Source organism: Diplotaxodon limnothrissa, linkage group LG15 (assembly GCF_057381915.1).
Source record: "Diplotaxodon limnothrissa isolate DT_005_m linkage group LG15, D_limnothrissa_male_GT1.1, whole genome shotgun sequence".
NCBI lineage: Eukaryota > Metazoa > Chordata > Actinopteri > Cichliformes > Cichlidae > Diplotaxodon > Diplotaxodon limnothrissa.
Window position 1 is genome coordinate 43,773,373 of NC_140610.1, and position 21,999 is coordinate 43,795,371.

General features: G+C 39.2%; 1 protein-coding gene across 1 annotated transcript in view; it reads left to right on the top strand.

Annotated features, from left to right (window-relative positions):
* The window catches only part of LOC146618083 (polypeptide N-acetylgalactosaminyltransferase 14-like), a 264,598-nt gene that overhangs the window by 176,857 nt on the left and 65,742 nt on the right, over positions 1-21,999 (top strand). Inside the window, exons 8-10 of the mRNA XM_085372113.1 lie at positions 9,611-9,732; positions 14,497-14,584; positions 17,515-17,599. Of these exons, the coding sequence (XP_085228239.1) occupies positions 9,611-9,732; positions 14,497-14,584; positions 17,515-17,599 (295 nt within the window). The remainder of the gene's footprint in view (positions 1-9,610; positions 9,733-14,496; positions 14,585-17,514; positions 17,600-21,999) is intronic.

Below are 21,999 nucleotides of genomic sequence, written 5' to 3' on the forward strand. Positions count from 1 at the left end.
CCGCCCGGCCCCACAGAGCCCGGGACAGCCCACCCGACCCCACCACAGAGAAAACTGCACCCACCCCATCATCCACTCATCTTCCAGACTACATAAGACAATAGACAACCAGGCTGAGATCTTCCTCCACCTCTCCTGTATCTCCACCTCCTGCAGAGAGAGTTCCTGTAGAGAGGAAAGCTCCTGCAAGATGTGACAACCTCCCCCACCAGTTGAAGAGCCCCCCAGGTGGCTCGACGTACCGGCGGCACCCTGCGCCAGGACTGGGCCCCCATACACCCACCCGCCCACAACCCCGGCAACACACCAACCAGGACCCAAGCCCCCGAGGCCCGGCCAGGGCCCCAGCCCAGAGCCGGAGCGCCCCCAGAACCTCACGCCCATCCCGGACCCACCCAGGGGCAGCCAGGCTACCAGGTCAGTAACCCACGTCCGTCAGCACAGACCCTCCCCTAGCCCCGCTGCACGCAGCCACGAGGAAACCGTCACCTAAGAGCCAACAGAGAGCCCCTAATTGGCCATGACCGCTACCCTGGGTTGAGCCCCCCAAGGACACGGCAAATCTCCGTTAACGAGCTACCACAGATCACCCCGTGCGTGGGGCTGGACGATGTCAACACGTTAACGAGCTAACTGCGCTAACGAAGTAGTTCCCACACATGTAATTGAGCATTGCGTGGTGCATCCGACATACTGTTTTACTTTTGTCCATGACGCGCTTACCTTCAGGGTCATATTTCACATGAAGACCAAAATAGTTCCAAAGGCCAGATCTGAATGAGGGTGGGGGAGGTTCAATTTGCCATGTTGCAACAAGCTTAGCTTCTGTCTTGCTAGCTCGACAGTGCAGCCTAGGCGGAGTAGTCGAACGCAGATCCACTGAGCTCTCAACACAGACAGCATTGTCAGAAGAAAAGTTGATCAAATAAATTAAAAAATTTTATTGTTCGATACATATGCATACCGAACCGAAAGCACTGTATCGAACGGTTCAATATCGATACGAGTATCGTTGCACCCCTAGCAGACAGGTAGCTGCTTTAAAGACTTACAAAATAGTATAGAAAATAATGGCTTTATTTGTATAGCGCTTTTGAGAACACAGTTAGAAAGTGCTTCACAGTTTGAGTAAAAGCCACACAATAAAAATAAGCATGCATATTCCATAAGACAGACATAATGAACTACAGGGTCACGCATTCATTCCAACATACGCACTTTCATACAAATGAAAATAGATGTACATTGTGGCATAAAATAAGGGGGAAAGATTAAGGGAACACTAACCTATAAAAATTAGTTTTCAGCAGTTGATTAACGCAAGTCAGATTCAACAGAACTGATAGGCTGAGGGAGGCTGTTCCAAACTTTCTGAGCTACACCGTCAAAAGTTTGATCCCCTCTGGTTTTATTTAGTGTGTGGAACAATTTTTTTTGAAGATGTTGATGAGATTATCTGAGAAGTTGGCTGCTGTGGTACGGTCTAAGTAATTCTGATATATAAGCCAGGCCATCTTCATGTAGAGCTTTATGAGTTAATAATAGGGCTTTAAAGTGGATGTTTGTTAACTGTAAATCTCTGACAAATATGTTTGATATGTGAGTGGTGGCTAGCTTTTGTTAGCAGCCTTGCTTTCTGCAACAATGGGAGATGCGCTACAAAGGACCAAGAGGTATATGTGAAAAGTGGGTTACAGTAATCAAAGTGGGGGAAATTAAAATGTGTTTCAAAAGCATCAGATGATTGAATCAGAGTAAAGATTTTATTTTAGCAGTATTTCTGAGGTGACGTAAATGAGAGTGGGTGACTTCCTTAGAGAAACTGGCAGGTCCAAAACACTAGAACCTCAGTTTTACTAGAATTGAGATATAGAAAATTTGTATACATCCAATTAGTAATGGCAGAAAAGGTAGGAGAGACTGTTGAGTTGTTGGGCTTAGCAGAAAGGTGCAACTGTCTATCATCTGCATTGCAATGGTAGGCGATTCCCTTAAAACAATACAAACACATGCAAGGGTTGCAGATGAAGACTTAAATAATATGAATTCTGTTGGATAAGCACAGCACAGCTTGGCTAATACGTTGAGAGTATGATGATGGTCTTCCCTGAAATGGTCAGTATGAAAAGACATTTAAACATATTCTAATGATGCAAATCATTTTGATTTAATTTGGACAGACCATCTCCAAAAGTGGAAAGAATGTCATTAAAAGGTTAGAAAGGTCAGAATAATTTAGAGCTTTGTTTTAAGTGTTACTCCATTCCATAGAGAATAATTTTAAATAATTCAGAACAGTACAGATATTTAATTCCACCCGTGTGACCTTGAATGAATTGACTGTTTACAGTTTAGCCGATGCTCATTATTTTTAGAAGTAGAATAGTGATGCTAATTCTTCATGGCACAGATTGAGCAAGGTGGCCAGAAAAAGGCTAGTCCATACTGCCATGATGGCATCACACAGTTGCTGCAGATTAGGTGGCTTCACGTCAATTATGCAAATCTCCCCTTCCACCACATCCCAAAAGTGCTCTATTGGATTGAAATCTGGTGACTGTGGAGGCCATTTGAGTACAGTCATCTTCCTGTCATGTTTAATAAACTAGTTTGAGATGATTTGAGCTTTGTGACATGGCACGTTATCCAGCTGGAAGAAGCCATTTGCAGATGGGTACACTAAGGTCATAAAGGGATCGACACAGTCAGCAACAATACTCTGCTGGGCTGTGTTGCTTAAACAATCCTCAGTTGGTACTTAGAGGCCCAATATGTCCTAAGAGGTTGCCTACGCCTACAGGCTGTCTTTACAATGTCTACTTGCCTAAATGCATTGAGTTGCTAACATGTAACTGACTGATTAAACATCCATGTTAACAAGCAGATAAACAGCTGTGCCTAATAAAGTGATTTAAATGCAATGATTCATGGACACAAACTCATAATGAAAGAAATATGAAAATAATGTGTGTCATGACCAACGTCAGTCAGGATTCAGATGTCCTAAAGTCACAGATTGGCTTGTATTAGTTGCTCCTCCTATGATGTAAATGTTTGATGCAGTTTTAAATGAATACTAGTTTGTGATGTTATCTGACTAATAGCCAAAGAAAAGGATGAATTGTTTCTCAGTCAGAACCAAAGCTGTAATAATAAAATGATGGTAAAGGTAGATTAGAGGGCAGCCAGAAATTTCTCTGTAGTGATACACTGTTACAAAGATGTACAACTTATTGGGTGTTAGTAATTACAGCCACCATTTTATATACAGTATAATAACACTAATTGGATCATAGCAAGCACTTTGCAAAAGATGAAGGGGAGTTCAAATATAGTGTAAAATAACAACATGGTGCAATTATAAGAAACCCCCCCCCCCCCCCCACCAAATAGAGATCACAGACTAACACAAAGTTCATCCGTAGAGTTAGTTTGAAAAACAAAAAGTAATTTCTGGCTCTCGATGGTACATGGCTCCTTTTCCCCATTGTTATTGTTTGACAGTGATATTAGGGGTTTAAAAAAAGATATTTAAAGCCATTTTACAGTAATAATATTTCTAAATGGTGCCCACTGATGTTGGACCTTTACAGCAGAAGACAAATCCCTCTAGTGGAGCATCATCTGTGGAGTATTCTGATCAAGTCTTTGCTACAGCTTACTTTCAGTGCAGTTCCTCTGAAAAGTGATAGAAACATTTTCAGACATCTCATTGCTTCTGAAGATCAAATGGCAGCATTTTTTACAGGAACAAACTAAAGGAAAAAACACTCAGAAACCACTTCTGACATGCTTGTTGTTGCCTCGGTGAGAGCAGCGCCGTTTGAACTCCGGTTACTGCACTAAAACGTCTGAAAATACGAGTCCCCTTTCCACTTCACTAATACCTCTCTCTGTGTTCTTCTTTCTCCCTTCTTTCTTCCTCTTGCTGGATGCTTTATTTCACCTCATATTTTAAATTTATCTCGCTTGGCTGTTCTGTTGCTTGCATTTTATAGTTTCCCTCTTTCTTTCTCACTCACCTCTCTGTCTCTCTCTATAACAACAGGAACACTTGTCCTACATGCTGTCACTGAAGGATTTCATTATAGCACAGTCATGCTGATCACACAATGACACACACACGCACACCCACACATAGACATCGGCAGGGTTCATCAGTTCAGCTAGTTAATAGTTTATGGCTTCAGGCTTTCTGACTTGATTGTCTTTTTAATGGCCATAAAAAACACACCAGCCTGATACTGTATGTCTTCTCTGACACACTCACACAAACACAGGTGGTTGTACGTGCACGTTTGTGAGAACACAGTGTTGGCATGTACCATTAATCCAAACATCAAGTTGTTTTAGAAAAAACTATATCTAAACAATGAAGCGCTTTAGTACTTGCCCTAAAAAGCTAACCCCCCAACTGTATGAATATCCTTGCTAGCTTCAAAAACACACTGTGAAATGTGTGAAAAGACCCGATTTATGTGTGTGCATTACAATCTAAATCTTTTTTTTTTCCATCTAGCATTTTGCCATGGTGCCTAACTAGATTTGAATTTTAAGAATCTTTCCCGTCGGACATTACCTAATACATGTTCCAGTCTGGAGACGTTCCAGACGTGAACTCTAATTTTCCCACCTAGCTTGATAAATTGTAAATTGATTTCCTTTATATGGAGTCTTTTTGCTCTGGTAATTTGGACAGCTCAAAGCAATTTCAGTGCATCTTTATCCTAGAATGCCAAATACTGTTGGTCTTGCATATATATATATATACAGTCCATTGGCACTGGCCCCTTGATGCACCTGCCATTGAAATATTGTATGCTGAAACACAAGGGCTCTCTTTTAAGATGCAACAAATCCCACAAATGGAAATAGGATGGGTAGCGATCAAGTTTGTTTCAAGTTTGCCAACCAGGAGACCACAGTTTGGAGCTTTGTATTTGGCAAAACCCAAAGATATTCTAAGTAATTTTCCTTTTCAGTTGGTTTTCATTAGTGGTACAATTGATCATTCGTTTACTAAACACAAATTAACTCACTTACATGCTTGATAATTGGTTCAGTTTACTGCACTCTCAAGCCAGTGGTCTCAGAATAGAAAAAACAAAACAAAACAGTGGGCGTGTGACATTGTCATCATTGCCACCTGGCAGTAATGTTGACTGAAGCCGGGCTGTAAACATGCTGAATGCTGGACTGTGTGTCTGAGGTGCTGCATGAAAGTGCCATTTGTAATCAGACTATTGTTGATAGAGGATGAAGTTATTAAGATGAGATGCTCCAACCTGTACCTGTGGCATGGCTGCAGCCCAATCTGCAGCTGTTATTGCAGCCTAATGTCTGCCGCTACACTGCCAAGGTAGGACAGACCATGCTAGTTCAGGTACATATGCAGACAGACAATTCCTTCACCAGGATTTAGTCTAGATGTGTTTCCTTTTAACCACACTGGGTTGACATGTTCACTGGAGGCAACCACAGCTAGTGATCGTTGCAAAGCAGCAGGCTTTTAGATAACCAAATGTGGTTACATTTAAGAGGTAGAATCTTATTTAGTTAGGTTTAAAATTAAAATTGCCAAAAAAACAAAACTGTTTAGTCATTTCAGATGACCATAACTTCTTGGCTAAGTTTAGAAATACACTCTTGTCTGAAGGAAACCATTGGCGCTCACACTTTCATCATTTGGTGGTTTTAAACAAATGTGTATATGTTTATATCGTATATGTACATCAGATCAGCTGGCTATTGCATTTGTTATATCCCATGTTGCCAAGAGGGAAGTTGCAAATTGCCCTCTTGTGGACAAACTATGCAGTATCAACACCTATAAGGCTGTTTCTCCGATTTCTTTTTTACTTTTTGCATTTTTTATTCACGGTTATAAATCCTGATACTGATATATCAGTAAGTATATCAGTATCAGCAGGGCTGACATACTAGTCTGGCTTTAATACAGTGTATTTAACTGCAACCTCAGGATCTCTTTCAAAGTGCCCATATGGACAGACTTAAGAATGAGATCCACTTCTGCAGTACCTTGCTGACAGACACCTATTGTGTATCTGCAAGATGCCAGTGGCTCTGGCAGAAAGGTAGTGTTTGATGTCCTGAATAAGAACACGTTGTACTTTCATACACCAACTCTACACATACATTCATACACAAATGACACACGGGGCAGTTTCTGAAATTTTGTCTAAGGATACTTTAATATGAAAACTGCTGGTGGATGACCCCTTGAGTCACAGTTGCTATCGTGATCAACAATATTGACACCTTTCCAGCTTCACATTTTGGAAGGTATCTCGCCAGCAATTTTGGTAGTATTCTGAAACTGACACACCAACAACTACACCAATGTAAGCCATTCATGCAGCACAGAAAAGGGAGAGCAGGGTTTGAACTTCTCTCTAAAAGTGCCATCACTCACGCTTTTCATGTCTACAACCAAATACAACATAGTGAATTCTTTGTGAAGAGCATATGATTATCCTTTTTAATGACATGGGGCTTTTCATGATGCCATCAAGTGTGGCCATTCATAACAGCTAAACTGGACAGACAGCACTTTGTACTAACTAGTTCTTTTCAAGCATAATGCACTCTTTGGATCAATTGCCAGACAAAATGCCCTCACTTCTTACAACTCTAATGGATCCACTCAAGCGTAGAAGTCCAATAGCACACAACAATGTCCATTTGTACAATAGTGAAGACACATTAACAAAGACATTATGCATTTTCTTATCTGATATTAATCTGTTAAGATGTTAACCTTCAAACAGCCCTTTAAAGTTTCAAAGCCTGGCCAAAATGTCCTCACTACACTGGCTTCAAATAAAAGGTGTCTACACAAACACAGACCCACATCTGATAGGTGGAGACAGTTAAGAGTTATCGGTGTAGATTAACACTCTCCTCTGTACAAAGTCAGCCCGCCATGCACTGTGTGTGTGTGTGAGTGTGTGTGTGTGTGTGTGTGTGTGTGTGTGTGTGTGTGTGTGTGTGTGTGTGTGTATCTAAGTAAACGGGCGTCCACTTCTGTCAGTGCAGATGTGTGTGTGTGTGTGTGTGTGTGTGTGTGTGTGTGTGTGTGTGTGTGTGTGTGTGTGTGTATCTAAGTAAATGGGCGTCCACTTCTGTCAGTGCAGATGTGTGTGTGTGTGTGTGTGTGTGTATCTAAGTAAATGGGCGTCCACTTCTGTCAGTGCAGATGTGTGTGTGTGTGTGTGTGTGTGTGTGTGTGTGTGTGTGTGTGTGTGTGTGTGTGTGTGTATCTAAGTAAATGGGCGTCCACTTCTGTCAGTGCAGATATGTGTGTGTGTGTGTGTGTGGGTGTGTGTGTGTGTCCCTGCTTGTATGTGAGTCCAGTTTATGTGTCTGGGTACGTGTGTGTGTGTGTGTGTCCATCCATCCAGAAAATAAAGCCTTATTGAGGATGAAATGGGATTTTTAATTGGCTGAGCCTCGGCCTAACGGCGCCGCGTGAAACTTCACGGCCCTTTGTACAATGTCACCGACACACACACACACACACATTCACAATGGGCCCCAGCACTATCACGATAACACACATACAACAATGCAGACTCCTCTGTGGGCATGTACCGCACACATATTCAACAGTGCACGCACTCACACACACATTACGTCTCCGTGTCAGGGAGTATCGATTAGACCATTTAGTCCAAATAGAGGGGAACACTGGACCCCGTCAGGGAGACCTCCTTAACAGGCTCATTTACACACAAACACACACACTCTGTGTGTGTCTGTCTTTGTCTTACTAAAACACAACTGCAGTTAACTGACGCACACATTTGGCCTTTTGCTCCACTCCCTTCTTTGCTTTTCTCTCCCACTTGTTTAAAAATGGATACGCAAACCTGTTCTCCAACACACACACATACAGACACACAAATGCAGAGAGTGATGCGCCTGTTAAAAGGTTGTGTCCATGTCTGACAGGCCCTCTAAGAGCACTGCATCGATTTTCCCCTCTGCTGACTGACTGCGAGAGCAAGTGAAAGAAAGTGAAAGCAAGAAATGTGGTGTCAATAAATGGAGCAAGGCACTAATACATCCAAGGTTACGGGTTCCATTCTCACCAGTGCCTGAAATATTCTTTGTCTTGTTCTTCTGCTGCTGTGGGGCCTTTTCGATGAAAGTCTTCGTGTATATTTATAGCGAGCGGATGGAGGATGTGTGTGTTTAACTGATAGTCACAGCTTGTGAGCATGAAACTTGAGTATATACTGTCTTATCCGATCTGCCGCCCTGAAAAGAATCAATTTCAGACGGCAACGCGGAGGATTTCAATTTAGCAAAGAAAAGCTGGGAGGGCTTTAAGTTCAATATCGACGGTATCCAAGTGAACACTGTACACAACATTTCAATGTTAAAGTGTGTATGAGACTGTAAATGGGACTGAGAAAGGTGCAGTAAATCGACACTATCAGTACCATTTGTGCTCGCTGTAATTATGGCTGTTTCTTAATTGTGATTGGATGATTAAATGTTGTTACGTTGTTTACAAATTTAGATCTGTTGTTTACAGAAGACTGAAATTAACCAAAAGTCTTTTGAGTTGGCACAACAACACCATGTTGAACTGATGATTGTATCATACTGTAGTCGTTTTTTCAGCATTATGAATCATATTTCACAATTTCACAAACACCGTAATTGTTTTGTTTATTTAGTTGTATTTTTATCAATAGTTATCTTTTTCCTTTGTTTTTGTTTTTTTTTTTTTTTCCAAATGTTTTGGATTTTTTTGTTAATCAATGCAAATGTTGTTCCACTCCACAACATTTTTAGTTTTTTTTTTTATGGAGTAACTGCATCACTTTATGTAAAGCTACCAGCAATATGTAATTACTTCATATAATCAACAATTTCAATATTAAGGAGATGCTTTAATAATATTAATGATGCAATAGTAAATCTAAAAGTGGCATTAAACATATTGAATATAGTTACTTTAAGTACAACTCAAAATTATGTTGAAAATCTTGTACAGCACCACTTTCATGTAATAAATCTGTATCTCTATGACAGTTTTATACATTTATTTTACCCCCACCCACCCTGTACCGGGTACCTTGTATGGTTAAAGCTTTATTACAGAAAAGATACAGTGTTTTCCAAACCTTATTTTAAAAGCTAAAGCATGAATGACAAATTAAAATCAAACCTGTTGGTTCTGTTTATGCACAGGGACACATTGTCTTAATGTGCTTATCAGTGGGTGATTCAGTGAAATGGTTTTCAGTGCAAAAATAATTATAGATCTGGATTATATGCATTTTTCAAAAGACCCTTCTATTAAATGTCTTCTCTATTCAGTTCATTTTGTATTTATTTATTTATTTAAAAAAAACATGTTGGTGCAATTGCATTGTCCTTTATTATATATCCATCAGCCACAACATTTAAACTGCTGGCCTAAGTTTGTCAGTGATATTTAAAAGTGCAGTGTGAATAACAATTGTTAATTAGGTCTTGTGTAATAAAAGTTATAATTTTAAATAGATGTGGTTAATATTTTGAAGGTTTTGCATGAACAGGAATGAGATTAAACTGTCTTTCTATTTGTCTGCTTAAGGTCTCATCAGGTCCAGAGTGCGGGGGACGGACGCTGCAAGAGCCAAAGTGCTGACCTTCCTGGACAGCCACTGTGAGGTCAACAAAGACTGGCTGCCACCCCTCCTGCAAAGGATCAAAGAGGTGTAACTGCATGTTCATTTATAAACCCTAATGCAACAAAGTATATGTGAGTCTGAAAGCTTCTCTATCAAATTACAACCCTCTCATGTTCCAGATGTGTCTATATATACACACAAATATATGTGAGTCACGAGGCATAATGACCAAGGCCAATCTGCAAATATGGCATGCTTTACTACTCAACGAAAAGCCTCTGCGTGATGACTCCAGTGGTCGAAGTGAAATCGTGCCATTAAAGAAAATAGATGCCGGTCTGATTGCCTCTCATTAAGAAATAAGTGCGGTACTCTCTTCTTCACCCCTCTTACTCTCCCGTCTGCTGTCCTCTGCTTGTGTCTGCTCTTCTTGTCCTCCCCATCCAATCTCTCATCACCTTGTTTTGCCTCCTCTCACCACCTCTTCTCCGCTCCCTTTTGTCCTGTCACATCTCTCTTCCTTTCTTCCCTTTTTCCGTCTCTCGTCTCCTTTACTTTTACTTACTCTTCGGTACCATTGCACCTTTTCTTTTCCATTTTCATCTCCTCTCCTGTTTTCACCTCTTATCCAACAATTTTGGTTATCGCACTCTGTTCTACTTTCCCCACCTCATGTCTTCCTCCCTGTGCTACTGCCATTACTCTCACACCTTTGCTTTTCTTCCTTTTCTCTTTACATCTCCTCGTAATTTTCCCCCTCCTTTCTCTGGCCTCCTCTCAGCTTCTTTCTGGCCTCTTGAAATGTCCACTTTTCTTTTCTATCCCCATCTCTTTTCCTCTCTCGTTTCTCTGCTCTCTTGAAATCTCCCTATCCACTTCCTCTTGCATCCTTTTCTATCCTACCCTGGCTTTACACATACCATCACCTTCCTTTGATTTGCTTTACGACGTTACATGGCCTTTCTCATCTCCTTCCCTGTCCATGTGCCTCGCATACTCTCTTCTCCAGTTCATTTTAATTTTAACACCTGTCTTGAACTTCTCCAATTCATCAAGTCAACAGTTGTTTGCCTGCTATTAAAGACCTTTGATCTCAATCTGCAGAGAAGCGATCAATAAATCCACCAGAGAGTCTGATCTGTTTCTGCTGCTGTACCATCACCATCCATATTTATACTCGTGGTTTATTCGTGTGTGTGTTTGTGTGTGTGCGCCTGTGTGTGTTCAAGCACAAAAGTGATCTGTCACTGTCTATGTAGTCACTCTATAGTCGTATATTTAGATTTAAATGTATGAGGTATTGATCCGATTAACACACACGCGTAGTCAAAACTCCAGGCTACCGTAAAATCACATTCCCCGCAAAATAATTGTCTGTCTTACTGATATAGAGAGCTAAAGTCTTGTCCAAATTTCAGGTTATCTGCTTTTCTGTATTTCACATCTGATCAATTTTATCATATATTTTGATTTTGTTCTCTTTTAGTTGTTGTCAAGCTTTTTCTGTTTTGCCAAAAAAGCCTTTTTTTGAATACTTTACTGTTTGATGCTAACAAATCATTTTGTGTCAAATAAATGATTTATTGTAATTCCATTGTCAGGGAAGTAATTGAGAAATAATACATGCAAATATGCATCTTCTCATTTGAATAAATAGAAATTTCCCAGCTTTTTACCACTGATTGAATCTAGAGAGTATTTACTCAGCCCCATGTCTATCACATTACCGCTTTTGCTTTTGTCTTTCAGCACCAAGGCAACAATTTATTGTAATTGTTCACCAGTTAACAGTAATATTTTCAGAGCATGTCAACATAAAAGGATCCTGGTTGTGTTTAGCAACATTGCTCATTTGTTGCTATATGTGCATATGCAATCAAAGAGAGCTGCAAAACAAAAGCGATAATCACAATGAACGGCCAAACATGTAGTGAATATGTTGATGGTTTCATTAGTATTTCCAGTCATTTCCTAAGAAATGACTGGAAATGAAATAGGACAGTGACAGGGCTATTTAGGCACTATGGACGCTCAGTGAACATCACCTATAAACCTCACTCCTAAATGAAGGAAAAGAAAACAGAATAATTGTTTACATGAAGAGCAATGAACAAAATTAACACTAGCACTCCCTGCATGCACTGTTGGATTTAAAAAATGATTTGAAAGATGGTATTAGTGATTAAAAATATATAAAGAATTGCATTAAAGCCTAGAGTGCTTGTTGTTTTGGAATAATGGGTTTTCTGAAGGGACAATTTAGATGATAATTTTGTCAATAGTCAAACGTCTGCCTCGACACAACTTCCTTGCATGCTTGCATAAAATACTCAAGGACGACTATGTAAAACAGGTCATTTATTAAAATTCAATATTCATTTATAAAATCATTTATAATTCATTTATACATTTATTCATTTGTAAAATTCAATAAATGTTTGAAAGTTGCACTTTAAAAACAAGAGTCCAAAACCATAAAAGAAGCAGATTGCTTTGGGGTCAGATTCCTCTCAACTTACTCATCAAATATTCTCATTTCTATTCAGGTGAAGGGAAAAAAAAAAAAGAAATGGCTAAAATTAAGAAAATGCTCCAGAGTGATTTGAAAATAACAGTTATCCGGTTACGACAGTAATGTCGTGATGCTTCACCCTGAGTGCTGCACAGTGTCATTACCCTAACAGCTATTAAAGCAGACAGAGTGCTTTGTAATGTGGCTGAAGCTGTAGAAGGATGCAGCTTGCGTCCCCTTGCACTGACCCTGCAGCTAATGGTCCAGAACCGCTCCACCTGCTCTGTAATATCACTGGCTGAAGATGCATCCAGCCGTTTGACCAAACTAATAGAGGGACACTTCATGATTTAAAAGGGAGTGCAAGTCTGGCAGCGCCAGTGTGTGTGGGTGTGTGCAAGTGAGATTTTGTACCTTTTATCCTTGTAAAGAGCAAATGGCACCATCAAGGAAAAAATATGAGGAAAATCAAGTGCAGCCATTTTTGCCAGTTTTCACTTTAAAAGGATTTAGGACTCTGTTTAAGGGTTAAGGAGGCAATAACTAAACTAAATCCATGAGTATCTTATGGCCTTATGGACGATTACACAGGGTTGAGGGATACGGGAATTTTTGTTGGTGCTTGATATTATCCCATTTTTTACAGTCTCATCAACCAGTCACAAATATCAAGCATTACATTTTTAATGGCTTTAAATGTTCACTTAAAAAGTTAGAAATGCTTTACACGCTAACCTTTTTCCCCGCATCCTGTCTGCATGATTTAAGCTTATAAATTTGCTCATTTCCAACACAGAAATGAAATCTATCTATAGGATTAGTTGCTCCACTGGGACATGAGTTGAGGTCTATCAGCAAGCTTAGTAGAAAACTGCCAGCTGGATTTCATGAAAGTTGGTAGAGGTGAATTACAAGAAACACCAGAAAAATAGAGGAAAAAAAGGTTTGGTGCATTTCCAGACCACTTTGTTTAAAAGTGGAAAATAGTTCATTGATGGAGGATGTGCTTTCCAAATGTTTTTTAAAAATTATTGTTGCGCTACACTGAGGATCTTATTCTCTGAACCACATGAACCAAACTGTAGAGTTGAGTGGGCAGCTGCTTGGTTGTTACTTCAGAAAAGTCTCAAAAGTGCCATAAACCAGAAAATCACTGTAATAAAGTGGCGTGCAGAGCACAAGAAATACAAATTACAGTGGCTGAAAAGTCAAGCAAATGAAGCCAAGATTCAGTTTCTTAAATAACCACTTGGGGTTGGCTTAAACACAAAGGGTCAGCTTTAGAGCAGAAATACATTGTCTTACAACCAAAATCTCTCTGGTTTTGATCTCTCTGGTTATTTTCTTCCTTCTGACAGCCCTGTGAAGGAGGAGTTTTATATTACTTACCTTAAAGTTAAGGATTTGGTTGATTTAAAAGACTAGTAGGTATGAACACAAGGGGCATGCTGAACTCTAGCCAGGTAGTAAATTAGCTCTCCCCATCTCTAATCAAAAAGTATCTTTGTCTGTGTCTCTACTCCAATATGGTCGCATCCACCAAAATAAACAGAAAAAAAAAAAAAGATTTGCAAGCCAATAATTAAAAACATGTATTAGTAATATCAGTCTTTTATATAGCACAGTCAATGTCATGCTCTAAATATGCACTGTGCTCAAACATCACTTGACAAAAAATTATGCAGCCAGCTTTGCTGTTGTAGTAAGACGAAGACAAAGCTTTCCATCAGGATAGCTAGGTGTCAGACCTTTCTTTATTCGTCAATTCCAATATAGCCCTAACACAAATGAAATGAAATACCAGAGCCCGTATTGAACTTCGCAAACTAAAATATTGAATTCTACACAGCCTACACAGTTTACCTCCAGTAACCTATTGATGTGTTACTCATTTTCTCTGCTGCTTCTTAATAAATTGTGTTGTCACCTAAAAGCATTTTCTGTATCTCTTCATTTCATGTGGCTCAGTGGTCTGACATTAATGACAGAGAAGGGAATAAAGTAGCACTGAATTAAAGTCAACAGAGGTAGTGGTCAATCTCACCTTGCTACATTTGCTGTCTGCATGATTGTTGCTGAATGACTGAAATTCCCTTTCGGAGAAGTGCAGTATAATGACCTTGGAGTTTACAGTCTGTTTCACACACAGATGAACACACTGGACTGAGCGCCTCATTTATTCGAACAGAATTTGGTGATGAAAGCAGAAACACATTCACTTCTTTCTCTTTTTCTTCCTTGGTAGCTTGTTTTATTTCCCTTGCATTACACTTTTTAAAAAATTAATCTGAAGCCCTAATTAAGCATAAATGTGTGTGGTTCTTTTTGTGTCTCCAGGACCCGTCTCGAGTGGTTAGCCCAGTCATCGACATCATCAACATGGATACGTTTGCTTATGTGGCAGCCTCTGCCGATCTCCGTGGAGGTACACAACCACTTTCTTCCATCTACACTCAGAAACAAACGTCTCTGAGGCACCTTTGGGTTGTGTTTTGATGACAGAGAGAAACCCCTTTGGGTTTCTGACTTATGAGGTGGCCCTTGATGATAAGTTTGTGATGAGTTCATGAACCTGTTCTCTCTGGCTGCTGTGAACATTAAATGCTTTGAGATATTTTTTTTCCTACTTCTTCTTCTTCTAGCAGTGACTCTTATTCGCTCATATTGGACCCCTCGAGAATAGTTGCTGTCCTTGAATCATCTTATCTTTGAAATGTGCACTAAAGTCCCTCAACCGTGTGTCCTTGAATATTCAGATTTTGTTAGAGTTGCCCTTTTTTTCTGCCCAGTTTCTACACAGATAAGTGCTGATGTCTTGGTTTTAAACTGTGCAGCGAGTGCACCAACTTTCTTTCCATCATTGTAAAGGGAACTAGAGACTGTAGGTTTATGTTCTCAAATTTAATTGTTTATTTTTAAGAAATAAACTACAACAGTCTTAAGGTCTCAAATGTCTCAAATGCTGTTTGATGTTGAAAAAGCAGAGGCATGAATCTAAATATATTTCCAAATAAAAGAACGAAACGCCTTTTATTATTATTTATCATAGTTTTGTCTTTCTGTTAATAATTCTTCTAAGACAAAAAAGGCTAGCAGGTGGAATTTTGCATATTTAGTTACTCTCAGAAAATGTCCCCCAATCACATCCCCAACTTTTCAATTGTTTGATTAATTGACTACAGCATGGCATTCAGCTGTGGACTGCAGATGTTCACTTACCTATATAACACAAACTCTGTGAAAAACATGGAGTTTCAGAGAACTGTGATGGTCAAAAAGACTTAGGACACAGCACTAATCCAACACAAGAATCAGTTTGCATGCAAGCTGTGAAAGAATGATCACATCTTCATATTTTGTATCCAAGGATCCCAACCTTCTTGTAATTTTAAAGTGGTCTTTAAAGCAATTGGTCTCCAGGCTTTCTGAAGGACTTTTAAAGTGTTTCTTTGCATATTGACTGCTTTGTCACTCATCTTCAGTCCAGTCCAGTCGCTTTACCTGACTGTTTCCAGTGTATTTTTATCGTTGTTTGTTTTCTTTTAGGTTTTTCTTTCTTTCTTTTGTTTGTTTCTTAATGATTCTATGAATCATTCAAAGAATGAACTGGTGTTGTGTGCAAACTTTGATTTAGTGTTTGTCATAATTTAAGCTTCTAGATTCTTTTAGTTTGAGTTTAGTTCTAGTTGATTAAATATGATAAGATTATAGTAGACTAGACTGAAGTTGTTTCAGTTGACTAAAATATAAAGTGTAAAGGTTTGTCGTGTTTTCACCAGTGACAGTGGCGCCACATGTTTCACGTGTCTTATCTTCCTTGACATCAAATGAGAAACGTGTCCATATGGCTGCTCTTGTCTTTCTACCAAGTGTTGACATTTCATCACGTTTTGATGACAAACAGGGAGCGTGGGAGCCTCCCCCTCACACCCTGTTTTTTCTGTGACAGATCAAAAATGAAAGAAAGATTAAGCTGTGCCAAGTTACACAAGAACTGGACTGAAAATCAGTGGAAACAGGTCTCATGGTATTATTTAGCATGACAATAATTCCAAACACACAGCCAAAGCAGTAAAAGCACACAATGGACCACTATCAGCATGGATTGGCCTCCCCAGACCTCTACATTATTTAAGTAATAAGGGTCATCTTGACAGAGAACAGAACAAAAGGCAGCAAACATGCAAAGAACTTTGAAATGTCCTTCAGGAAGCCTGGGGAACTATTCCTGAAGACTACTAATAGAAATAATAAGAAAGATACCTAAGAGAGACCGATCTCTCACTCCAACCGGTCGTGGCAGATGGCTGGCCCTCCCTGAGCCTGGTTCTGCCAGTCAGCGATTGCCTTGTATACTGTATTTCCATGTATATGTGCACTTTTAAATAAATCCCTGAACATATTGAGGGGTGGCTCAAGACTCTTGCCAAGCATTGTCTATATGTGCACAGTAGGGTTCTCTCACACAGCTTTGAAATGTGCTTAAAGTGTTGGCACATAAAATGACTCTTTGAACAGTTAACACAGTCCTTTTAATTTGTTGATATCAAATTCTTAGATATCAGTCAGTTCGTTCGCTGCCATCAGGATCCTGACATCATCTTTAAGACCATCATGCTTTTGTAAATGCTTTTTAAAACATTAAATTAGTAACTTGAATAAATGTAGAAAGTGAACATTTCTATTAGCTCAGCAGGATTATACTCGCAGATGAGCTAAAGCTAAACGGCCTGTAAAAAAGCCAGAACAACACATAACTGTGTTCTCTGTCTGCGATCTGCACTACCTCCCACTTTATCTGTTGACTTCATAGTACCTCTCTCCTTCCATTAGACTCTTTTACCAGTCTTATTTTCTTGGTGAAAGCAGTCCGCCAATCAATGCAGATAATAGGGCTGTCCACTGTGCACGCACAATCACACAGGAAGGAGAATCGATAACGATAGTCGTGCTTATAAAGAGCATTTTAATTATAGATGAACCTGTCGCTGAAATCATAAAAAAGACGGTCATCAGATCCATCTGCATTGATCCTGACATTCACACACATGTTGAAGTCTAAAGACATGCCAACAGAGAGTGGAGGGGGAGTACTGTGGTAGCTAATCCGTGACCTGGTGGACTGTAAGCACACAAAAAACTACACAAGCCAACACAACATTTTCTTTGCTGAAGTTTTTCCTCTAGTATCAGAAAAATAAAATATATCTCTATTTGTCTTTTCATTAACTATTTTATATACATATTCTAAAGAAAGCATAGCATAACAGTGACCTTGATGTTTTGGTACAGCACAGTAGCCTCTGTACTCAGTATTATTTAAAGCATGTTCTTTACTCTGTTGTTCTCCCTCAGGCTTTGATTGGAGTCTCCATTTTAAGTGGGAGCAGTTGTCGCCTGAACAGAGAGCCCGCCGGACTGACCCGACCCAGCCAATCAAGTAATGCACGCATACACAAAAACTCAAACATTAAAATGTATAACTGTGGGTGTATAGATTCTGAACCCAGGGCTCATTAAGTAAGTGCAGACAAGTGGAAACAGAGAAGGCAGAGAAGAGGAGGTTAAAGAGTAGGAACAAAGGACAAGAGGGGGAGTGAGGAGACAAAAGGAAAGAGATGCACTGAAGTCTGATGAAAGGATGAAAAGGAAAAAGTGTAATAGCACGGGTTTAGTTGTCTTCTTAGGATGAATTCTGAACAATTAAGTTCATTAAAAACTTGAAGAGTAAATGTTTTAAATTTTCACCAAATCCAGAAGATGCTGACGGTGAAATAAATAGATAACATTTTCATATGTATCGTTTTACAGACTTGAGTGCAGGGTTTTACTTGTTGCTAAATAAAGTGTGTGTGTATTTTTATGTGTGTGTGCGATTGATCCATACAGCATAATTATTATTAGGGACTCTGCAGGAGAAAAAATATTTGACTCAACATTTTTAGCAGTATTTAACTCCACCAATAACATATTTCTGTCTACAAGCAGAGGTTAAAGTGGGCCAGAATGATCTGGAATAACATTCTAGCAGCTTTCATTAATAACCAATTAAGATAAAAGCAGATAAAGTAAAAATAATCTGCTTTGCTTATCCCCAATGTTGGAAAGGACAACAACCTATAACAAAGAGCTTCAATAAAGCAGAACAACTCAGTATCTTAAAATATAACATGACCATAAGACAAAACAAGGAGGGCTGGATTTGGATAGATCCAGCCCTCCTTACTCATCTATAATTATAACCATACACTGGACCACATTTACAGGCTGCACAACGAAATCAAGCTACTTTGAATCATATTATGAATCTCTGTGCCAAATTAGAAACATACACGTGGATGGAGGATTGTAGCCACAGTTATAAAAGTGCAAAATTATTTTTCTTTATGTGAGGTAAAGTAGTGCAAATGGTAAGAAAGGTGATAAGTAGACAGCATCAGCAGACTGGTCAAATTTCTTTTTAGTGTATTTTTTTTTCTGGCATCTCCATTCTGCCATCTTAAAACGACCTCTGTTGTCAAAATCTCACTTTTATATTTTACAGAATTTTACACACACCTGAACCTCATTAGTCTCTACTGTTTAAAAAAAAAAGGCTAAACCAAACAACGAAATCTAAACAAAGAAACAGGAATAAGATTATTCATCTAATTTACAAACTCATTTACACAAATAAATGGTTTGAAAAGAAAACAACTTCACTATGCAAAAAGGAAAAACCATTTGGTTGTACCCAATAATAATGGATTTGATTTATATAGCGCTTTTCAAGGCACCCAAAGCGCTTTACAATGCCACTATTCATTCACTCTCACATTCACACACTGGAGAATGCAAGCTACAGTTGTAGCCACAGCTGCCCTGGGGCAGACTGACAGAAGCGAGGCTGCCATATCGCGCCATCGGCCCCTCTGGCCAACACCAGTAGGCAAGTAGGGTAAAGTGTCTTCTCAATCAATGACATCATGATATAAACCCTATATAAACAGGAAGTGCTGGGCCGGCCCCTCCCCCACACCTGTTTTGGATGTAAGATCTGAACAAAGGGACAAACTATTGTGTAATTTACCAGAAATTGACCTTTCAACAGAAGAAAATTCAAATGATCTTATGTTTCAGTAGTATTTGCATACGCATGGATGTAAACTGTAACATAAAGCTACCACAAACAAACCCGGGATAGTATGTAGAGCAAAGTTACAACAGCAATGTCTAAACTATAGCATTATGGCCAACTGTAAAATAACATGGGATAAATTATAAATATGTTTAAGGGACAAGTGGTAAATAAATTCAATCTTTTCTCAAGGTGTTAGAGCAGGTTAGCACAGTACATGGCAGTTCAGAATATCCTCAACACATTTCTGTTGGTTTTCCAGTGGGATCACACTTAAAGTAAGCTGTGCGAGGTGATGAATGACCTCCTTTTGCTTCCAAAGAGACACGAGTGTAACTCCCCAAAGTCGTACCGTGCCCTCCTCAGTCATGCTGCCAGGATTGCTGCAGATACACGAGCTACTATTAACTGAATAATTAAAATGAGCATGGTTGGTACTGCAAAAGGTTATTGGTGATGTGGGTGGTTGATTTTTTCATTACCAAGCTGCATCAATTCATTTTACTTATAGTTGTAAGGTAAAAGTTATGCAAAGGAAATCAGGACAATTCGATTTTAGAAAGCACCCACTGCATAAAACAATAAATAAGATAATATAATGCCATGTAAAAAGGCAGAGTATAATACAACAAGGAGCAAAAATCTAAAGAAAATGAATACAGGTGTTGTGGTGTGAGGTAAAAGTATTTCTGTCATTTGGCAGTGGAGCTGAAAGCTGAAAATGTTATTACAGAAAGCTCTGCCTTTCCAGTAAGTGGTTCAGTGGGTGGCCTGGATTAATGGCAGTTCTTTCAGTGGCCTCCTCTCTACCACAGCCACCAGTTATTTGGATGCTGCGTCTGCAGGTTTGATACATTTAAAGATGTCTCATGCTACATCTGTGTTATTGGCAAATTGATACGTGTTACCAGCTTAGTTAATTTTTCATCTGACGCATCCCGGTGTCCCTTCCCACTGATGCAATTGAGATACTCAACAAATCAGAAAGTAGTGTCACCCTATGGTCCTGTCTGTGCTCATTTGATCACAGACTTGTCGTCCTCTTGTCATCCCTGTCATGTGTTCATGCTTGCTGGTGTCAACAAAGTTAATCTGGGAAAACGTCCGCACCTACAGAGTGGCTGGTAATTTCAAACAGCTCAACAAATACCACCAAGCATACATACAAACAAAAAAGTTGATATTTTATATAAAAGTTGTGATGTTCTGATTAAATTTATATTATTTTTTTAAAACGATGATACTGTACTTTTGCCAAAGGTTATACTAGACAGTAGGTGCAGATTATGGAACTGTGGAGTTTGCAGTAGTGTGATTTATAGTAATTGATGATGCAGGTGCAGAACAGCCTGTAGCATCCATTGGCACTGTTAGGTCAAAGGTACCAGACTTTAAATTAAACGTAAGCTGATGGTGGTTTTTAATATTGCTCACCAAATGTAACTTTTTTAGAAAACAGTCCGGGTGGAATCAAACCCAAACCCCTGCAGTCTTTCACCATATAGCTCACCTCACTTATTCTTAGCAAAGTAATATTTCTCTGCTACACCAAATTGTACCACCTTCAAATTCCCTTTTTAACCCATTTCTATAATATTTTTGTTGGAATAGCTTTTTGGTCCAATTATTTATACTTTTTATTTTATCTTATAATAAACTTGCCACACTCATGTGCTTGTTACTCATTTCAAACCAGATTTCTTATTATTTTCTTATTATTGATACTTTTAAAGCTAAACTGTGAAGGTTTTCTTCACTTTTGTGTTTTTTTTGTGCATAAACGTTCAGAAACATATAGACAGAGAGCAGTCAAAGAAATGGTGGAAAACTGAGGCGCATAAAACTAAAACAGCATCAAAATTTACACCCAATATTTCCTTTTATTAAGTCCACATTGGCAAATAGAAATGCAGCTATGCCTTCCAGAAACGCATTCCTCAGTGTGCAATAGTTTTTCATGTGTTTACATTTGCCTTTGGGAAGTTATTAAAAACAAAAATCTACTGATTTTGCCTTTCAGGCCCATTTTTCTGCTTTTATTAAAAAAACCTGAACCCATTGTCATCCTTCTCTTTGTGGAATTTTTGTATTTGTTATGTATGTTCTATTCAAATATAGAGTAATGATATATGTATAATATGAAGTATATATAATGAATATCTTGTTTTTGTACAATGAGCTTAAACTTTTGTCTTTACAGTCTAAATTTCTCTATAGGTTGTTTATTATGAATGCATGTAAGTTTATCAGACCTCATTAGCCCCCGAGAGGGACAATGGACCCCCTAATTATCCTCTACCTAATCAAATGAGCCAAGGTGTGAAAACAGGCGTAGGTCACAATCAGCCAAGGTTTCGATGAGCTAATTGTGAAACCTAGGCCCACCCTATCATGTGACTTCTTGAGGTCAGACGGCCCAGGATGTGAGTGGGCATTAAGGCGTCTGGGAAGGGATCTCAAAACTGGATTGTAGATGGCAGACAGTTGGTGTCATAAACTACCGCCTCTGTTCAAAGATGGTCACTCACAGTGGACATAGATGGCCTCTTTTACTCCTCTTTCAAACCATCTGTCCTCTCTGTCCAAAATGTGAACATTGGCATCCTCGAAGGAGTGACCTTTGTCCTTTAGATGCACATGGACCACCGAGTCTTGTCCTGTGGAGGTGGCTCTTCTATGTTGTACCATGCGTTTATGAAGTGGCTGTTTGGTCTCTCCAATGT